This window comes from Sceloporus occidentalis, unplaced genomic scaffold (assembly GCF_023333645.1).
Source record: "Sceloporus occidentalis isolate IW3139 unplaced genomic scaffold, rSceOcc1.0.p SCAF_8, whole genome shotgun sequence".
NCBI lineage: Eukaryota > Metazoa > Chordata > Lepidosauria > Squamata > Phrynosomatidae > Sceloporus > Sceloporus occidentalis.
Genome location: NW_028316988.1, coordinates 2005377 through 2021152, shown reverse-complemented (window position 1 = coordinate 2021152; position 15776 = coordinate 2005377). Strand labels below are relative to the sequence as shown.

The 15776-nt window shown below is 44.2% G+C and overlaps 1 protein-coding gene across 2 annotated transcripts; it reads right to left on the bottom strand.

Annotated features, from left to right (window-relative positions):
• Positions 1-547: 547 nt before the first annotated feature.
• Positions 548-15059, bottom strand: PLOD1 (procollagen-lysine,2-oxoglutarate 5-dioxygenase 1). Of its 2 annotated transcripts, XM_089534156.1 has the most exons (20): positions 15038-15059; positions 14799-14865; positions 10923-11014; positions 9777-9913; positions 9433-9596; positions 8942-9054; positions 8608-8671; positions 8018-8115; positions 7733-7834; positions 7260-7391; positions 6766-6887; positions 6224-6328; positions 5617-5742; positions 5223-5364; positions 4782-4895; positions 4468-4533; positions 3425-3529; positions 3076-3222; positions 2659-2784; positions 548-2081 (listed from the first exon to the last, which is right to left on the bottom strand). In XM_089534156.1, the coding sequence occupies exons 1-20, from the start codon at positions 15044-15046 to the stop codon at positions 1926-1928; spliced, it is 2187 nt and encodes a 728-aa protein (XP_089390282.1). In that variant the 5' UTR covers positions 15047-15059; the 3' UTR covers positions 548-1925. The 2 variants fall into 2 exon arrangements, with proteins under 2 accessions (XP_089390282.1, XP_089390281.1); XM_089534155.1 differs by lacking the exon at positions 15038-15059 and having other exon boundaries at positions 14799-14968.
• Between the last annotated feature and the right edge of the window lie 717 nt (positions 15060-15776).

The following is a 15776-nucleotide window of genomic DNA, read 5'->3' as shown; positions in this document are numbered from 1 at the left end:
ACTAGATGAAACTACATTTTATTTTTTGTATGGAATAATTAAAATAAAATAAAATCCTGGGATCTATGAAAATTTATGTTGGGTGTGTGTGTGTGTGTGTGTATGTATATATATCTATATATATATCTCACCATGAATGACTGGGGTGAAACTGCATATTTTATTTTAGTGTATGAAATAATAAAAATATTTAAAATAAAATAATCTAAAATCCTGGTATCTATTAAAATTTGCCTTATTGAATATAACTGGAGGAACCCAATTTTATTTTATTTTGTATGGAATTATATATATATATATATATATATATATATATATCTCATAGGATTTATCTGTATGTGTGTATATGCATAACATTTTCAAGCTGTGGAAATGCGCATCCCTACACCACCACCACCATCATCCCTTAAAAGACCATCTGAAAGGTTACTGGGAAAAGGAAAATGGAAAAATAAGGAAGAAAATAGGAAAATCTCTTGCACCACAACCTCCTGCGCCACATTCCCCAAAAGGAAAGTGACACATCCCTCAAACACCGACACGCATATGAATGACAGCTTCACACGTCTGGTTGTTTTCGCTCCAGTTTTAATGTACAACCCACCCCTCAAAATATCTGTCGAAATCTGTACACCTTTGTCCCGAAAAAACCACACTGACGTCCTAACGCTTAAAATAAATATGGGTCACTGTCGGTGAAACCTTGCACCCAAGGCGTGGATGAGAAACAGTGCGCCACCCAAATTTGTGATCAAATTTTAATGGACCTGCCGCACTTTACAACAGGACGTGAACCCATAAGAAGTGCTTTCCCCAGGACCAGCGCTTTCAAATGACGAGAAAAGAGATCCCACCTCAACGTTAGGAAGAATGTCTTGACCGTAAGAGCTGTTTGAAAGTGGAATCAGTTGGAAAGCGGTGGAGTCTCCTTCATCGGAGGTCTTTAAACCGAAGTTGGGTGGGCACCTCTCAGTCCCTTCCAACTTTCAAATTCTATCATTCTACAGATCTAGTCTTTGGTTCGCTGCCTCACTTCCTTCTGGAAATAACAACACCGTTTTCGATCTGAGAAGTTCCTTCTAGAGAGCAGAAGTTAATGGGAACCCACCAAGAATGAGAACTTTGGGGAGAGGAGAGGAGCTAGTCTTCGCTTTAAGGAAGATTAGGCCTCGCTTCCTACATGCAAGTAATGCTTTATGCTTCTTTTTAAAAATGGGGAGTCCTCAGTTTTCATTCCGGAGTGACCATCGTCCATTCTGCCACCTCTAAAGCCAGGCCAGAGAGAAAGAGACCAATTCTAGCAAAGGTGCCAAGACAAAAGCATCACATTGTCCAATGGTTTAGTTTATGCCTAGATGTTGACTGCTATGGGGCAAGAAGAGGGATGTGCCATTTGAATGTTCTGGTTTGAGATGCGCCAGACTGGTTTCTCCGGGGACAGAGTGACAGGAAGGAAAGAGAAGTGGGCACCTCGACTGGCAGCGTTTTGGGCACCGTTTAGGGATGAGGATTTGGGTAGGAGGCGCTGAATTATGGAAACAAGTGCCACAACAGGACTGGCATAAAATGTCTGGGTTGGGGATTGCATCCCGTTCTAATCTGAGAACTAAGGATAGCAAATGAGATGGCAGAAGCATCCTTGCCTTGGGTACCACACTACCTTTGGTCGATGGGGAATTTTGGCATACTTCTCATATTCTGGAACTAGAGATTGTCAAGGGGCAGCTTTGCAACCTAGGTACTACCTGCACAGTCTTAAGGACGCAACAGATCTGTATCCCAATATGTCCAATATGTTTGGAAATCCAAGGATTCTCATTCCCCGCAGAGGTTTCCGGTTGAAATGGGAAGTCAGCAGGAAAAGAACCCCATTTCTTTCTCTCTGTCCCTCTCACATGCTTTATCTCCGTACGGAAGGGGTGGCTCTAAGGGTCGAGGAAGGAGACCGCTATGTAGCGGGTCCCTTTGGTGGTGGGCAGGCCCTCGTGGTAATGCGTCAGGCGGCCCGGGTGCATGAGAGTCCAGCCCTTCCGGGGTGCGCGGATGGAGCAGTTGTAGCGCAGGAACCGACAACCTCCGCCCTGTGGAAGGAAAAACGTGGGGTCAATGGAAAGCATGGGTTTTATTTTGTCACTTAATTTGTTACTATCCCACCTTTCTCCCAAACTGAAACATCGTCTTTCACGGATATTAAAACATCTCCCATATTTCCCATCTGCCAGGAGTGCTTTCATTGTAGTATATTCCTGCATGGCAGGGAGTTGGATTTATTGGCCCTTAAGGTCTCTTCCAACTCTATGATTCTATGAGTAGGAGACACACAAACACATGTTTTTTCCCATATTAAAACATCATCGTAAATTGTCTATATTAAGCTGAATAGCACACCACACTGTTATAGGGCTATTATTCCACTTTAACTGCTATGGCTGCCTCCTGTGGAATCCTGGGCTTTGCAGTTCAGGGAGGGGCATTTAGTATCCTCAGCCAGAGACCCCTAATGTCAGACTAAGGTCTCACCAGACTCTAAATGCATCTGAGGAAGTAGGCTGAAATCTCCGAAAGCTCACGCTGCCAATTTCTTTCTTTCAGTTAGTCTCAAAGGTGCTACACAATCTCCCTACTCACCAGATTGCAATGATCTTTCCCGGTACGTACCTCATAATCGATCCCAACGCGGTTCAGGGCAATGTTGATGGTGAAGGTGGAGGCGTCGTGATGTGGCATCAGTGATGGCTGCTCTTCGGGTTTGTACCGGACGACAAAGGCCAACTCGAACTGGGTCTGGAGGGGAAGAGACCAAAAAAGGGAACTGTCTTTTGGCAACAGAGACTGGAAAAGTTACTTTCTTAGCCTACAGCTCTCAGAATCTCCCAGTCAGCATGGTCCTTACATTTTGGGAGACACAGTATGACTCCCATATCCGTGGGGATACATTCCCAAACATAAGTGAAAATCAGGGATAATGGTGAATCTGGTATTTCTGATGGAAGGTGACCATACAGTCGCCCTAGAAGACCTCCAGATGCCTAGAGAGATCTTGTATCAGGACCACTGGTGTTCAAAGGTGCTTACCCTGGTGTAGTATCCTGGGTACAGCTTTTCGGTGATGGGCGCAATGTAGTCCAGGAGAAACTTGTACCACTCCCGCTCAAAGTTGATTTGGTTCATGTGGATATCGATGGTCGGGACGTTTTCATATCCTCCCAGGATCCTGGTATCCTGCAGCATTGTAAGACGTGGTTATTTCTTTGAAGCAAGCTAATAATTGTATTGATTTATTGAAAATATTTTGATGGTACCTTTCATTTAAAAACAGAAAGAAAAGCCCAGGAAACAGTTGCCAAAAAATACCCCATACCTGCTCCATTATAATTTGCGTACATGCCCAAATACATTGAGATTTTTAAGGAGGTTGCCTTACTGTGTTGTCTCCTTTCGACCACTGGCCAAAATTCTCCATCTCCTCGACCAGTTCATCGCAAGCCGCATCCGTAAAGAGAGGGAACCAGTAAACATCTGGGCAGGGCTGAAGACAGAGGAACAACAAGAGCCTTAAGCAGAAGGGCAGGAAGGCAGATTGACCTGACATAAATCCCCAGGGCTGCTTCTTGTATGAAACGTCACCACGTATATTGGAGATTGTATAGCACCACTGCAAAAGTCACATTTTGCAGACACACAACCATTAGCGAAACAGTGCCGTTTCAAAGCTACAAGGGCAACCTAAACCTAATGTTGCTGTGCTACTTTGCATTACTTCTTCCTAATAAGCCAATTCCGCACATATCTGATATGGGCTTTATAGTATTGTTTCACCCGTATGTTGCCCGCTTCTTCGGCAATGGCTGGTTGAGCTGCATTTTTAGTTAAATGGAAAGCAACCAGCCAAGCCATCAATATGGGGCAGCAAACTCACTTATTATAAAGGATTTATATGCTTCACCTTCTTATAAGTCCACATGGCAGCTTGCAAACAGAAGAAATACACATGAAAGCAAGAAGCAATTTTTAAAAAACCAAACATTTTGCAATGATCTTAAAAATAAGCAAAAGGAAGGCACCAACTGACATGAATACTCTATAACACAGAAAAACTGGTTCAGAGAGCGATCTAACTATTTGGGAAGTTGGAGTACTATCTAGCTGTTTTCTAAAACTCTCCATAGGCAGCAAAGGAGTAAAGGGGGCATTTAGATCTTGCGACTGTGTAATAGGGTATAGACTAGCCAGATGGATGTAGTTGGCTACACTTGTGATGATCCCTTGCTTTTGCCTATGGTGACCCTGCCCTTGACATGACCAGCCCAATCCTGGCTGATATTAAATATATATCTTAGAGAAGAAAGTTCAACTGCCATGACAAAAAAGAAAAATCCCTGAAAGCCTGGCGGGAGATCTCTCTTTTTGACCTCTCCGTCTCCTCATCCCCCTTGTTCAAGAAGAACGAGTTCAAGAGCGATTTACCGTTTCCACCAATTTCCCTTTTAAGGCGGCGGTGTAGTTTTCGTGAATGTATTTCTCCTTCCAGTCCTGTGTCGGGAGAAAAGAAAAGGGAAAGAAAAATGGAGGAAGGCAAGTTGCTTGGTAGATTAAACCCAGAGCACTATGCAGCAATGCCAGGCAGCTGTCTACACATGTATCCCTAATGTGTTGCCTCTGGTGAGAATTGCCAGAGGCAGTGGCAAGCAACACAGTGAGGAAGGATGTGTAGAAAGCTGTCTGGTTTTCTAGGAAGGTAACAGAGGGGATCCTGGGCAGCTCAAGGGCCAGAACCTTACCTCTGGGTTGCTGAAGATCTGCCAAAGATCGTTGTGCAGATGCGTCGTCTGATAATTTTCCAGGGACAGGATGTGTCCAAACTGGTGTTGGTTTGTCACAAACAGGAAGATGCCCTGAAGATTAGAAAACAAATACTTTGCTAGTCAGCTCCAGAGTGAATCCAGCCACTGGATAAAAATTGCCAGGTGGGATTCCAAACAGTAAAGGATTTAAAAACCTTTGACCCTCTGTAACAGGTTTGACAACAATTCCCATCATTCCTGGCTATTAGTTGGGGATTTGAACTCAGACAACATCTGGATGGCTACTATTTCCAAACCTCGGCGGTGGTGATTCAAAGGAGCACTTTTCGGGGTTAAAATACAGGTGATGCTTAATGTGCAGGCATTTTGAAATATAAGTTTTGTAGTGAGTAGTGAAAAGTGGCTTGCCACACCAACCTGTTCCCGGATGTTGTGGCAGAGAGCCATATCTGCATCCAGTTTGCCGCTGCGGAAAAGCGCGGGTTGTGTGAGTTGGGATCTCAGGATGCTGCCGTCGATCAAGTAGACACTGGAGATGTATGGGACATTCCAGAGGCCGCTAAAAGAGACACAGAGCGCATGAGAGTACAAAGAGAACCTGTGCCTATATGAAATCACATTAAAAAATGTACTATATAAAATGACTACAATTGGAGCTGGAAGGTTGAGTCAATAAACCAGTCAGGGACATATTTCCGATAGATTAGTCAATTAAATAATTATTTAATAACATTTTAAATTTTTAATGGTGGCGGTGTTGGGTGCCGAATCAGGACTATTAGAAGGCATGGGCCTCCTTCCCGATACTTACATTCTTCGTCCCTGAACAATATCCACGTAATCCTCAGAGCGGGCATAGTAGCCTTCAGCACTCAGAGCACCCCAGAAGTTGGACCACAGCTTTCCAAGGCGGCACACAAGTGGCGCAATCACCAACCTGTGGGAAGGGGAAAAGAAGGGTTAAAAGAAAAACAAGCATCAGTGTGCATCTGGTATAGCGGAACAAGGATAGTGGGGTATAGTGGAACAAGGATAGGTCATTTCCAATTGTTTGACCACTGTGAACCTCCAAGACTGTGGTGGATTAAATGCTGTAACTCTGTGTCATAAATTAAATGTAGTGAATAATCTCTCCAACTAGTTCTTGCTAATGCTAAAAACAGAAAGGAGTTAATCTGGTCAGTGGCTTCCAGGCTGAAACTAACATTTGGGTGCTTTTATCTCTCCGCCCCGCCAATACCTAAAATTGTAGAGTTTGCTCAAAATTAAATAAAAGCATCACAGAGGTTTGCAGTATCCATAATTTCTTTTAATTTAACATCTACAATTGTGTTTGGTCTACAGAGAGGCAGGACTTTTCCTTGGCCTTGTCAAACCCATTGATGGGGAATAAAGGGAAGCCAGAATAACAAACTCACTTGTTCTGCTCAATGAGGATCCGCAAAGTATCTGGGTCCTTCAGCGCCACTTCGGCATCCAGGCTGAAGTAGTATTCGCAAACAGGGTCCTGTCGACACAGATCTCTAGAAGGAAGCAGAAGGATGAGGACAGGGTTAGCTCCAGAGCCAAAGAAAAGGCTTGATATTGTTCAAAGGTGATCTACTGGATTACTGTCATGGGCTTTATATGTGGGGCTGTCTTTGCAAACTGCTCAGAAACTTCAGTGGGTCCAAAATGCTGGAGCCAGAATGCGGTTTGGGAACATATTACTCCCATGCTGCACAACTTTGCTGGCTACCAGAGTTCCTTGTTGTGTGCCTTCAAGTAACTTCTGACTTATGGCAACCCTAAAGCCAACTAACATGGGGTTTTCTTGGCACAATTTATTCAGAGAGGGTTTGCCTTTGCTTCTCTCTGAGGCTGAGACAGTGTGACTTGCCCAAGGCTGCCCAGGGCATTTCCATGTCCATGGGGGACCTGAATGTTGCCAGCAAACCTCGCAATGTTTTCCGTTCCTTACATGCCCATGTTCCGAGCGTCGGCATTTTCCACGCGATCCTCTGGTCCAACCACTTTGACCCAGCGATATTCCTCCCTGTGTCCATTCACAAATGCGTTCACCTGGGAGAGGTGATGCTCTTCCTGCACACAAAGCATAAGGAGGCAGGTTACACCTGAGTAATCACAACTGGCCCAGAGAAACAGTCACATTCACTAGTTGGCCTTGTGTCTCTGTATGTATGCATTCAATTCGTCCATCAACCTATGTCAATCCCATATGTTTCAGGCAAGGAATCCTCAGAGCTGGTTTTGCCCTTCCTCTGAAATCTAGCCTCCAGCACCTTGTATTCCTTGGTGGTCTCCTATCCAAGGACTAACCAGGGCTGACCCTGCTTAACTTCCAAGATCAGACAGGATCTGTGCCGTTTAGGCTGAAGCAGCCTTGTATTGGTCTGTCTCAAACGTCCCAAATCGCTGTGCAGAAAACTCAGCAACCCTGATCCTGGTACTCACACGATTGTGGATGAACAGCTGGATCCGTCTTTTTGGGTAACGGAGCTTCTGAAGCCGTTCGAAGAACTGGCTGAGGAACGGCGTTGGCTGCTCGATGAAGACGCCAATGAGAACCATGGGAAACGTATCCTCCTGTAAGCCAGGCAAAGGAGAACATACAAAGAGCATGGTTGGGTCAGATTGCAATGATCATCTAGCCTGGGACTAGTTTCCAAAGAATGGATGGATAGAAAGCCAATAAGAACATGTAACTCTGGGGATGAATATAGGAAGCATACAACTTTCTTGCTGTAACAGCTTCATTAGCTTCTGGTCTGCTTCCTGGCAGAATTCAAAGAGCTGGGTATGACAGCTGAGAAGGTTCAACTTGATAGCCCAAAGGGGTCAACCGGTTATTGCCCCGGTTCATGTGCCTTTCTTAGTCCTTGGATTCTCTTCCTTCTGGCCCTGTCTCATGTAACATCAGTCCTTACCGTCAGGTTCTTCAGACTCTTCAAGCCTTCGCCGCAAACGGTGCATCCCGTTTCAAAGGTCCAGGTCTGAGGAATGTAGTTGCCTAGGTAGTTCAGTTGCAACTTTGAAGAGAGAAAAAAAGATAACCAGATTTTTATGTGTCGAAAGGTTGCATCACCAAGTCAAAAGGCTGCATCAGCAATTTCACTGCAGAAACCCAAGACCGTAAAGCTGGAAGGGACCCCAAGGGCCACCTAATCCAGCCCCATGCCAGGTAGGAAGATATACATCGAAACCCAGCTTACCTTGGTCGGCCCATTGCCATGAATCAGAACCGGGAGGGTGTCAAACGCTAAGTTCCGCGCTCTCACTCGGCCGTTTTCAAATTTCAGAACCACCTCGTCTTCAAAAGAGATATTTTTCATATTATCATTTATCAAAAACGGTGACTTTTCTTTATTCATTTTTATCTGAGCATCTCAGGGCAGAGTCCTTGTTTAGCATTAGAACCACTATTGCATGTATGTATGCGCCTTCAAGCTGCCTGTTGACTTAAGGCAACTTCATGAATTTCAGAAGGTTGTCTTAAATTAAGGACTACTCAGAGGTGGCTTTGCCAGTTCCTTCCTCTGAAGTATAGCCTACAGCGCCTAGTATTAAGTGGCAGTCTCCCTTCCAAGGACTAACTCAGGCTGACCCTTCTTAGTTTCCAAGAGAGGATCTGGTGCCTTTAGGTTATTAGGTCCATCTCTGATCTAACTGAGTAATAACTGTAATCGCACTATTAATTCAGTAAGATTTTAAAATTAGATAACATCACTATCCAGATGCCTTATGACTTCTCACATGGCACCTACTTTAGTGAAACTACCCTTCTCCTTTCCCAGATTCTCACCTAGAGCACCGTTGAGGTTTTGGAAGATCCGACATCTGTGGTCCAAAGTTATATTGATGCTTTCCTACACATCAGGAAGGGAAAAGAAGCATAGAATAAAAATGGCTGGAAAGAAATTGTAAGCTTGTCCCTTATAGGGCTGGCAGGAGTCTCTTATTTTTAAGGGGCGTTCCCTATTACAAGGTTGGAAAGTCTTTTCCTTTATAAAGACGGAATAAAATGCCAAAATCATACGTTGGGGAGTGGGCCCATCATAAAGACCAACATGTGTGCATCATGTAATTTATTAATGTGGCTAAGATGCTAATTTTGCAGAGAAATACATGGCATTTACCCGCTTTTCAGGATCCAAGAAGGCTTTAGTATAAAACAGCTGGTCGCTAGCGCTGTCAGGGCCCTCCCAATCTGCCACAAGTTTGCTCAGAAATGGAGCATAACCGATGAATCCTGCAGAAAGAGAGAATAGCAACACTCTGTCGGTTAAGAAAGAAACCTAAACGCAACCCTTTTGTCAACTGGTGTTTCAACAAACAAGGCAAGCAATATGAAAACTTGTTCCATTGTGTTTTAACTTTTGTTAGTTTGAAAATCTCGTTTTGTTCTGTTTTAGCACTTCTGTAAGTTTTCTCGAGAAAAGTAGACAAAACAAAACAAAATCAGATCAAATAAACTTCAGGATCCACTGTTGCTTTCCAAGAGATAAAGATGGCAGCCCACAAATCCATATTTGATCCCTGTTCCATTTTTTTCTCTTTACAAATGCTGCATGTCTGTTTCTTCTAAGATTGAGCCTTCCTTTCCAAAGGCTCTTCTTCCTCTTCTTACCTCCAGATCCGAGGAACCGTTTCCCTTCTCGGACTTGAGGGTACTTGGCTTCCAACCGCCGGTCCGGATAGATGAGCGTCTCTGACGAAAAGACAACCTTGGACCTGGCCTGTTTGAATTTCTTCAGGAGTTCTGCAGGCCCTGATGCAAAGAGAACGTCGTAGCTGCAATGGTGGGAAGAGAAATGGCGAGGAGAAAGAAAGAGAGATGAATCCAATAATGTGTTGGATGAGGATGACGAAAATGACGACTTTCATTTATAGCCCCATCTTTGCCCAAAATTGGGACCTACAGCATTCTGTGACTCTATGCAACATGCACAGACCCTTCTCCATTCCACATACCTCTCCGTGAAGAGGATAACCAAATCCTCCTTGTCTGCGTATTCTTCAAGAACCGATTTCAAGAGACGGACCTTCTGCCCACCTCCTGCCGTTTTCTTATCGTCTTCGCCATGCCATGCTTCGCCCAGCCCTAGGACCTGGAATGTCAAAATAGATTTGTAATAAAATCTATTTCATGGCCTTCCATTTCATAAGTCACTTTATGTGTATTTCTATGCTCCAAGTCCATCATGAAACCGCATTGCCAATGTAACTATGGCTGTATCTGTGATGCAGAATTAATACAGTTTGACACTGCTTTAACCACCACGGCTCCAACCTATGGAATCATGTGCAGTCCTGGGATTTGTAGTTTGTTGTACCACCAGACTCTCACATCCCAGAATTCCACATCATTGAGCAATGGCAGTTCAGGTTGTATCACACAGCATTATTTCTGCAGTGTGGATGCAGCCACAGTTACAATGGCGGTTTCATGATGGAGTTGGAGCTATCTTCAGGTTAGATCAGGGGCTCTGTCTGAATGATGACAGCCACCCAAACCTACCTTTTCAGCCTGGCAGTGTCCAAAGGGAAGAGTTTCTGAGGCCCTACAGATCAGGAAATGCTAAGGAATTATGTCTGTAGCACTATCCTTGTAGTAGGGTGTATTGAGAACACACAGCTGGAGACACCACTCCAGGTCACAACTGCTTGTATCAATGGACTGCATGAGCAGAACAGCACTACAGACGTCATTTCCCAGCACCCTGATCTCCAGCACCTTGGAAACCCTCCATTTGGGTGCAACAAGGCTGAAAAGGGAGGTTTCGCTCAAATATACAGTCCGTCCTCGCCTTATGCAGGGGATCCGTTCCGGATCCCTCCGCGTAAGGCGAATTCCGCCTATGCTCGAGCCCCATTAGAAACAATGGGGCTCGTGCGCGGCGGCGCGGTGGCGCGGGTGCGCGCACGTCCATTCAATTGAATGGGACGGGTGCGCGCGCCCACTCAATTGAATGGGACGCGCCGCCCCTTCCGCCCCGCGCGCACCCCGCGGCTTGAGCGCGTATGCTCAAGGCCGCGTATGGCGCGGGCGCACTGTATACCCAATATATGCAGTTGTAACATAGATGCACTCATAACCAGACCTTCTGTGAGCATCACCTTGATTTCATAGTTGAAGAACTGAGCGGATCTGTGGAACCGTCGGAAGCCTTCTGTCTCTTTCGTGGCCACAGTGAGAACCAATAAATCATCTATGGAAAAAGCAGAAAGAAAATCAGGCTACAAGTCTCCCACTGAGGACAATCCTTGTTTCAGCTTGTCTTTGGGTGCATCTATACTGTAGAAACAATGCAGTCTAATACCACTTTAACTGCCACAGTTCCATCCTAGAAATCCTGAGGTTTGTGGTTTTGTGAGGCACTACAAAAGGCTAAAGATCTTGCTAAATCCAGGGATTCCATAGGATGGAGCTGCAGCACTTAAAAGTGGTGTCAAACTGCATTATTTCTACAGTGTACATGGACCTTAGGTAAGTTTGCGTCTATCTCTTTCTTTCTCTGTCTGTTTGTGGGCCAGGCCTGGCTTCTCAACCCAGATTGAAAAAGAAGGGGAATAAAGAACATTTTGGCGCTGGTTTCTGAAAAACAAACATCTCAATGAAAGGCTTTTCTCTCAGCCGCGCGCCACTGTTTACCCTCCCCAGCCTTTATAGGGGTGCAATGGACCGGAGATTTTGGCACAGTGTCGGAACATTATGAGGCTGTGTTTCGTCTTGTATCTTGCTCTGTGGCAAGCATGCTTTGCGTTCCAGATGTCTTGTGAACTAAATATAAAATTGTTCAGGTCTTCTCCTTTTTCCTGTCCGCTTGGAAGAGGAAAATAAAGAGGGAATCAGTAAACCTGATATCTTTGCTCCATTTCTGCTTGATGGCTCACCAAAAAGCCAATCTTGCGCTGATGTACTGCCATAGTTTACTGGACCGTATCTTTTTCTGCAAAGTCCTTTTTAAACTGAAGGTACTAACAAGGGAGGAGAGCCAACATGGCACAGCGGTTTCAGTGTTGGGCTATGACTCTGGAGACCAGGGTTCGATTCCATGCTCAGCCATAAAAACCCACTGGGTGACCTTGTCCAAATCGCATGTGCTCAGCCTCAGGGGAAGGCAATGTTAAAAATCCTCCAGAGACACCTGCCAAGAAAACCCTGGAAACTCTTTCCAACTGGTTCCTTGTGGGAACAATGTATGGCAAAACAGGAGCAATCTTAAGAGACAGTGGTAGAATAGAATCTGGGAAACCTTCACGGTTATTATATACCCCCTTCACACTCTTTAAAAGCTGGTGTTGGCTTTCACATTCCCAGGTGCTCCGATGATACAGCAACTGGGTGTTTCCAGCATTCAGTGCACTCAGGCATTGAAATCCTTTTCCTCCCAAGCACCACGCTAGGGCCTCTCGAGGTCTTGAAAATCCGTCCAGATGTCCAGATGCAAATAACATCTGGTTGGTCCATTGTGAGGTCTCAGCGGCACCGGATATGCCAAGCTGGATGCAAGGAAAAAATGCAGCTGCCTTGGATCTGGGGATGTGCTTGCGCATTAGAAATTGCCAATGCTCTGATATGTGAGTGTCCCAGATATAAATGACCACTGGAACCAGGATACTGGAACCAGGAAGGCACATATTTTCTAATGTCTTTGTTGTTAAACACCTTCAGGTCAATTCTGACTTATAGCGAATGGATCCGAGAGTTTTCTTGGCCAGAGTGAGTCCAAGGAGGCTTGCCATTGCCATCTCCTTGGGCTGAGAGACTGTGACTTGCCCCAGGTCACCTGTGACTAGCTGGGAATTCGGACCCTAGGTTGCATCCATACTACTATATACAGTTATTGCAGTGTGATCCCACTGGGATTTGGAATCCTGGGATATATAGACTGCTATTTCCACCTGAACATGTTTTGACTTATAGTCTTCCTCGGTGGCTACGGTCCATGTGTAAATTCCCATATCGTCAAAAACAAACCCAACAACATCCATTAACTACAAACACCATGAATTAAAATCACGAGGGTGCATACAGCAAACAAAATCCTAACAAGATACAGAGTATTCAGCATACAGGGAAGCCCCCAATTTCTCCCCTGTTTTTCCACAGTCTGTTCAATACCTTGTGAGTACAAAGACTTTAAAATAGTTATACTGAATATTTACTCTGGCAAATAGACTCATGGGATGAATAAATGCACTACAAACCCATAACCAGGTTGTTGTTTTTGCAAAGGAAACAGATCAACGCAACATATTTGTGTATGTATAATACAGATGCAATACACTGATGTTAAGCAATGATGGTGTGGGTAATAGTGGTCTCATGTGTTTTCCAGTACCCACATAAGCGACCAAGTGCAATACGGAGACCACAAAGCCATGTTAAATTTATTACTATAGATTTTACTCTCCCGCTTCTCTCCCTTTACCGACAAGAGGAAGCATTTATTGCAGCTCTTAAAACAACAGGCAAAGCCCTGAAGATGTTTTCTTTTAAAAAACATCATTTTGAGACGAAGCATTTACACTCCACTCAAGGGATATTGTTGGTCTAAATGCAGCAGCATTTCCAGGGCTGAGATCAGCGGACGGACAGATGGGGGTATCATATTTCCCAGGCGAAGGAAAGAAGGTTTCACTGTGCAAAGAGCCAAAGTTCCTGAAATCTGAGGAAAAGGCAGCTGAGACAAGTCACAGTCCATGCATGCAATTTTTAATGTTTGTCTCCCCCCAAACATCTTTGGATCTCTGTTTCACGAGGGAAGGAGACCGGAAGGATGGAACGGGACATTAGTCGAAAGTGGACTCTCTTTTTCAAAAAGTGTACAAAATGCATTTTTTGCACCATGTGGCTTGCTTCCATTCCTCTCCCTCCTGGCCAAAAACCAAACGCCGCTTCCAGGCCTACGTGCAGACCGTGATTTTGGATGGGGAGGGAATGGGTGCTTTGGTCGAATGCGCCCTGCCGCCACATCAGACATGTGCGGACACATCGCTGTCTGAATCTAACACCACCTGCCTAGAAAAGAAGAATGTTTCTCTTTCCTGAAGTATGCTCAAGTTGCATTTTAACCCCTTCCAGCTTCTTCTTTTACAGAGTCTGGGTGCATCAAATGGCTAAAGGGAAAGAATGCAGTCTGCCTACCTATACAAGACCAATTTCATACTCTGGGCGAATCTAAGGAGACCTTTATTGTGCAATTGTACTCCGGTTGCATCTTCACTGCAGTATTAATGCAGTTTGATACTGCTTTACTGTCATGGCTCAATGCTACGGAATCCTGGGATTTGTAACTCCTTGTGGCACCAGAGCTCCCTGAAATATATCTCACAATGCTACAAATACCACAGTTCCACAGCACTGAGTCATGGTAGTTTCAGACATGATTTGAAGGCGCATAATATAGACAGGGTTCCATAAGTCAGACACAATATGAAGGCGCATAATACGGACAGGGTTCCATACATCAGGCACGATTTGAAGGCACATAATGCGGACAGGGTTCCACAAGTCAGACACAATTTGAAGGTGCATAATGTGGACAGGGTTCCATACATCAGACACGATTTGAAGGCGCATAATCTGGACAGAGTTCCATAAGTCAGAAACGAAAATAATTATAATAAATATAATTTATCAGGGGTACAGGGGTGCAGTTAAAATTCTGTTGATGGTTTCACTGACTGGTTCAGAAGTGGAACAGACAGCCTCAGAGGACACCAGGGATGTTTAGCTTGGAGAAGAGAACACAAAGATGGTTGTTGTGCACCTTCAACTTGCCTCTGACTTACAGGGACCCTGGGATGACCAGGTCCCTACGGATTTTAAACAGATCTTACCTCCAAAGAAACCCGCCAGAAGTTGTCAGAGGCTGGGAATTGAGGGCTAAACGTAGAGAGTTGTTCCAGGATAAGTATCTTGGAGTAAAAAAGCTTGTGCAAGAGTGTGTCGGGACATTTTAAAAAGTAATAAATGGGTTTTCTTACCTTGCTGTTGCTTGGCACTGTTCTCTGGGGGCATCAGAAACAGCAGCATCAGGAGCATGAGCATGGCCTGGAAGTGGGGAAACATTGCAGAACTGATCTTACTTCTTTTTACTGCTTTTTTGGGGGGAGAGACAAGGAGAAGCAGCTGGGATGCAGCCCTCCAAAAGACCCAAGTCCCTCCGCAGCCAGGCTAGGGATGCTGTGCCACGCAATGCGCACGCCCCCGAAAAGGCGGGCACCTCTTCCATCTCCACCTTCAGTCCAGCCCATCTTCCCAAATCCAAGCCTGGCCTCTTGGAGGAACCCAGCAGCATCCAAAATCTGAGACTGTCCTCAGCAGTGCAAAGGCCAAGGGCAGCCATAAACTGAAAGGGGGAAAAGGAGGAGACCACATCAGTTCTAGTATGAAAACAAAAGCACACAAAAGTTTATACGCTTTATACGTTGATATTTATATATTGATATTTATCTATTTATTTATACGCCCTCTTACTCCCATCATAAACTTTAAAATAGTTTATGCGCTTTATACATTGACATTTATATACATTTATATATTTACTTATATGAGCTCTCTTATTCCCACCATGAACTTTAAATAGTTTATACGCTTTATACATTATTTATATACATTTATTTATTTATTTATTTATTTATACACCCCCCTTACTCCCATCATAAACTTTAAGGTTTATATGCTTTATACGTTTATATTTATATGCATTTATATATTTATTTATATGCCCCTTTACTCCCATCCTAAACTTTAAATAGTTTATATGTTCTATACATTGATATTGATCTATCGATATTGATATCTTTACTGATACGCCCCTTTCCTCCCAAGCAACAAATTAAAAACATTTACAAAAAGTGTTTTTTAAATATATTTTTATTTTTATTAATAATGAAAACAATGATTTACAAAACAGGAATATACAACAGTCGTAATAATTCATACAAGTACAAATAACCCCA

Excerpts from the sequence above, each read along its gene's own strand:
- PLOD1 (XM_089534155.1), bottom strand. The coding sequence starts at position 14,883 with ATGTTTCCCCACTTCCAGGCCATGCTCATGCTCCTGATGCTGCTGTTT. Across the intron at positions 9,914-10,922 it reads TCTTCAACTATGAAATCAAG|GTCCTAGGGCTGGGCGAAGC; the intron begins GTGATGCTCACA and ends TTGACATTCCAG. Across the intron at positions 3,223-3,424 it reads GGTCGAAAGGAGACAACACA|GATACCAGGATCCTGGGAGG; the intron begins GTAAGGCAACCT and ends ACAATGCTGCAG.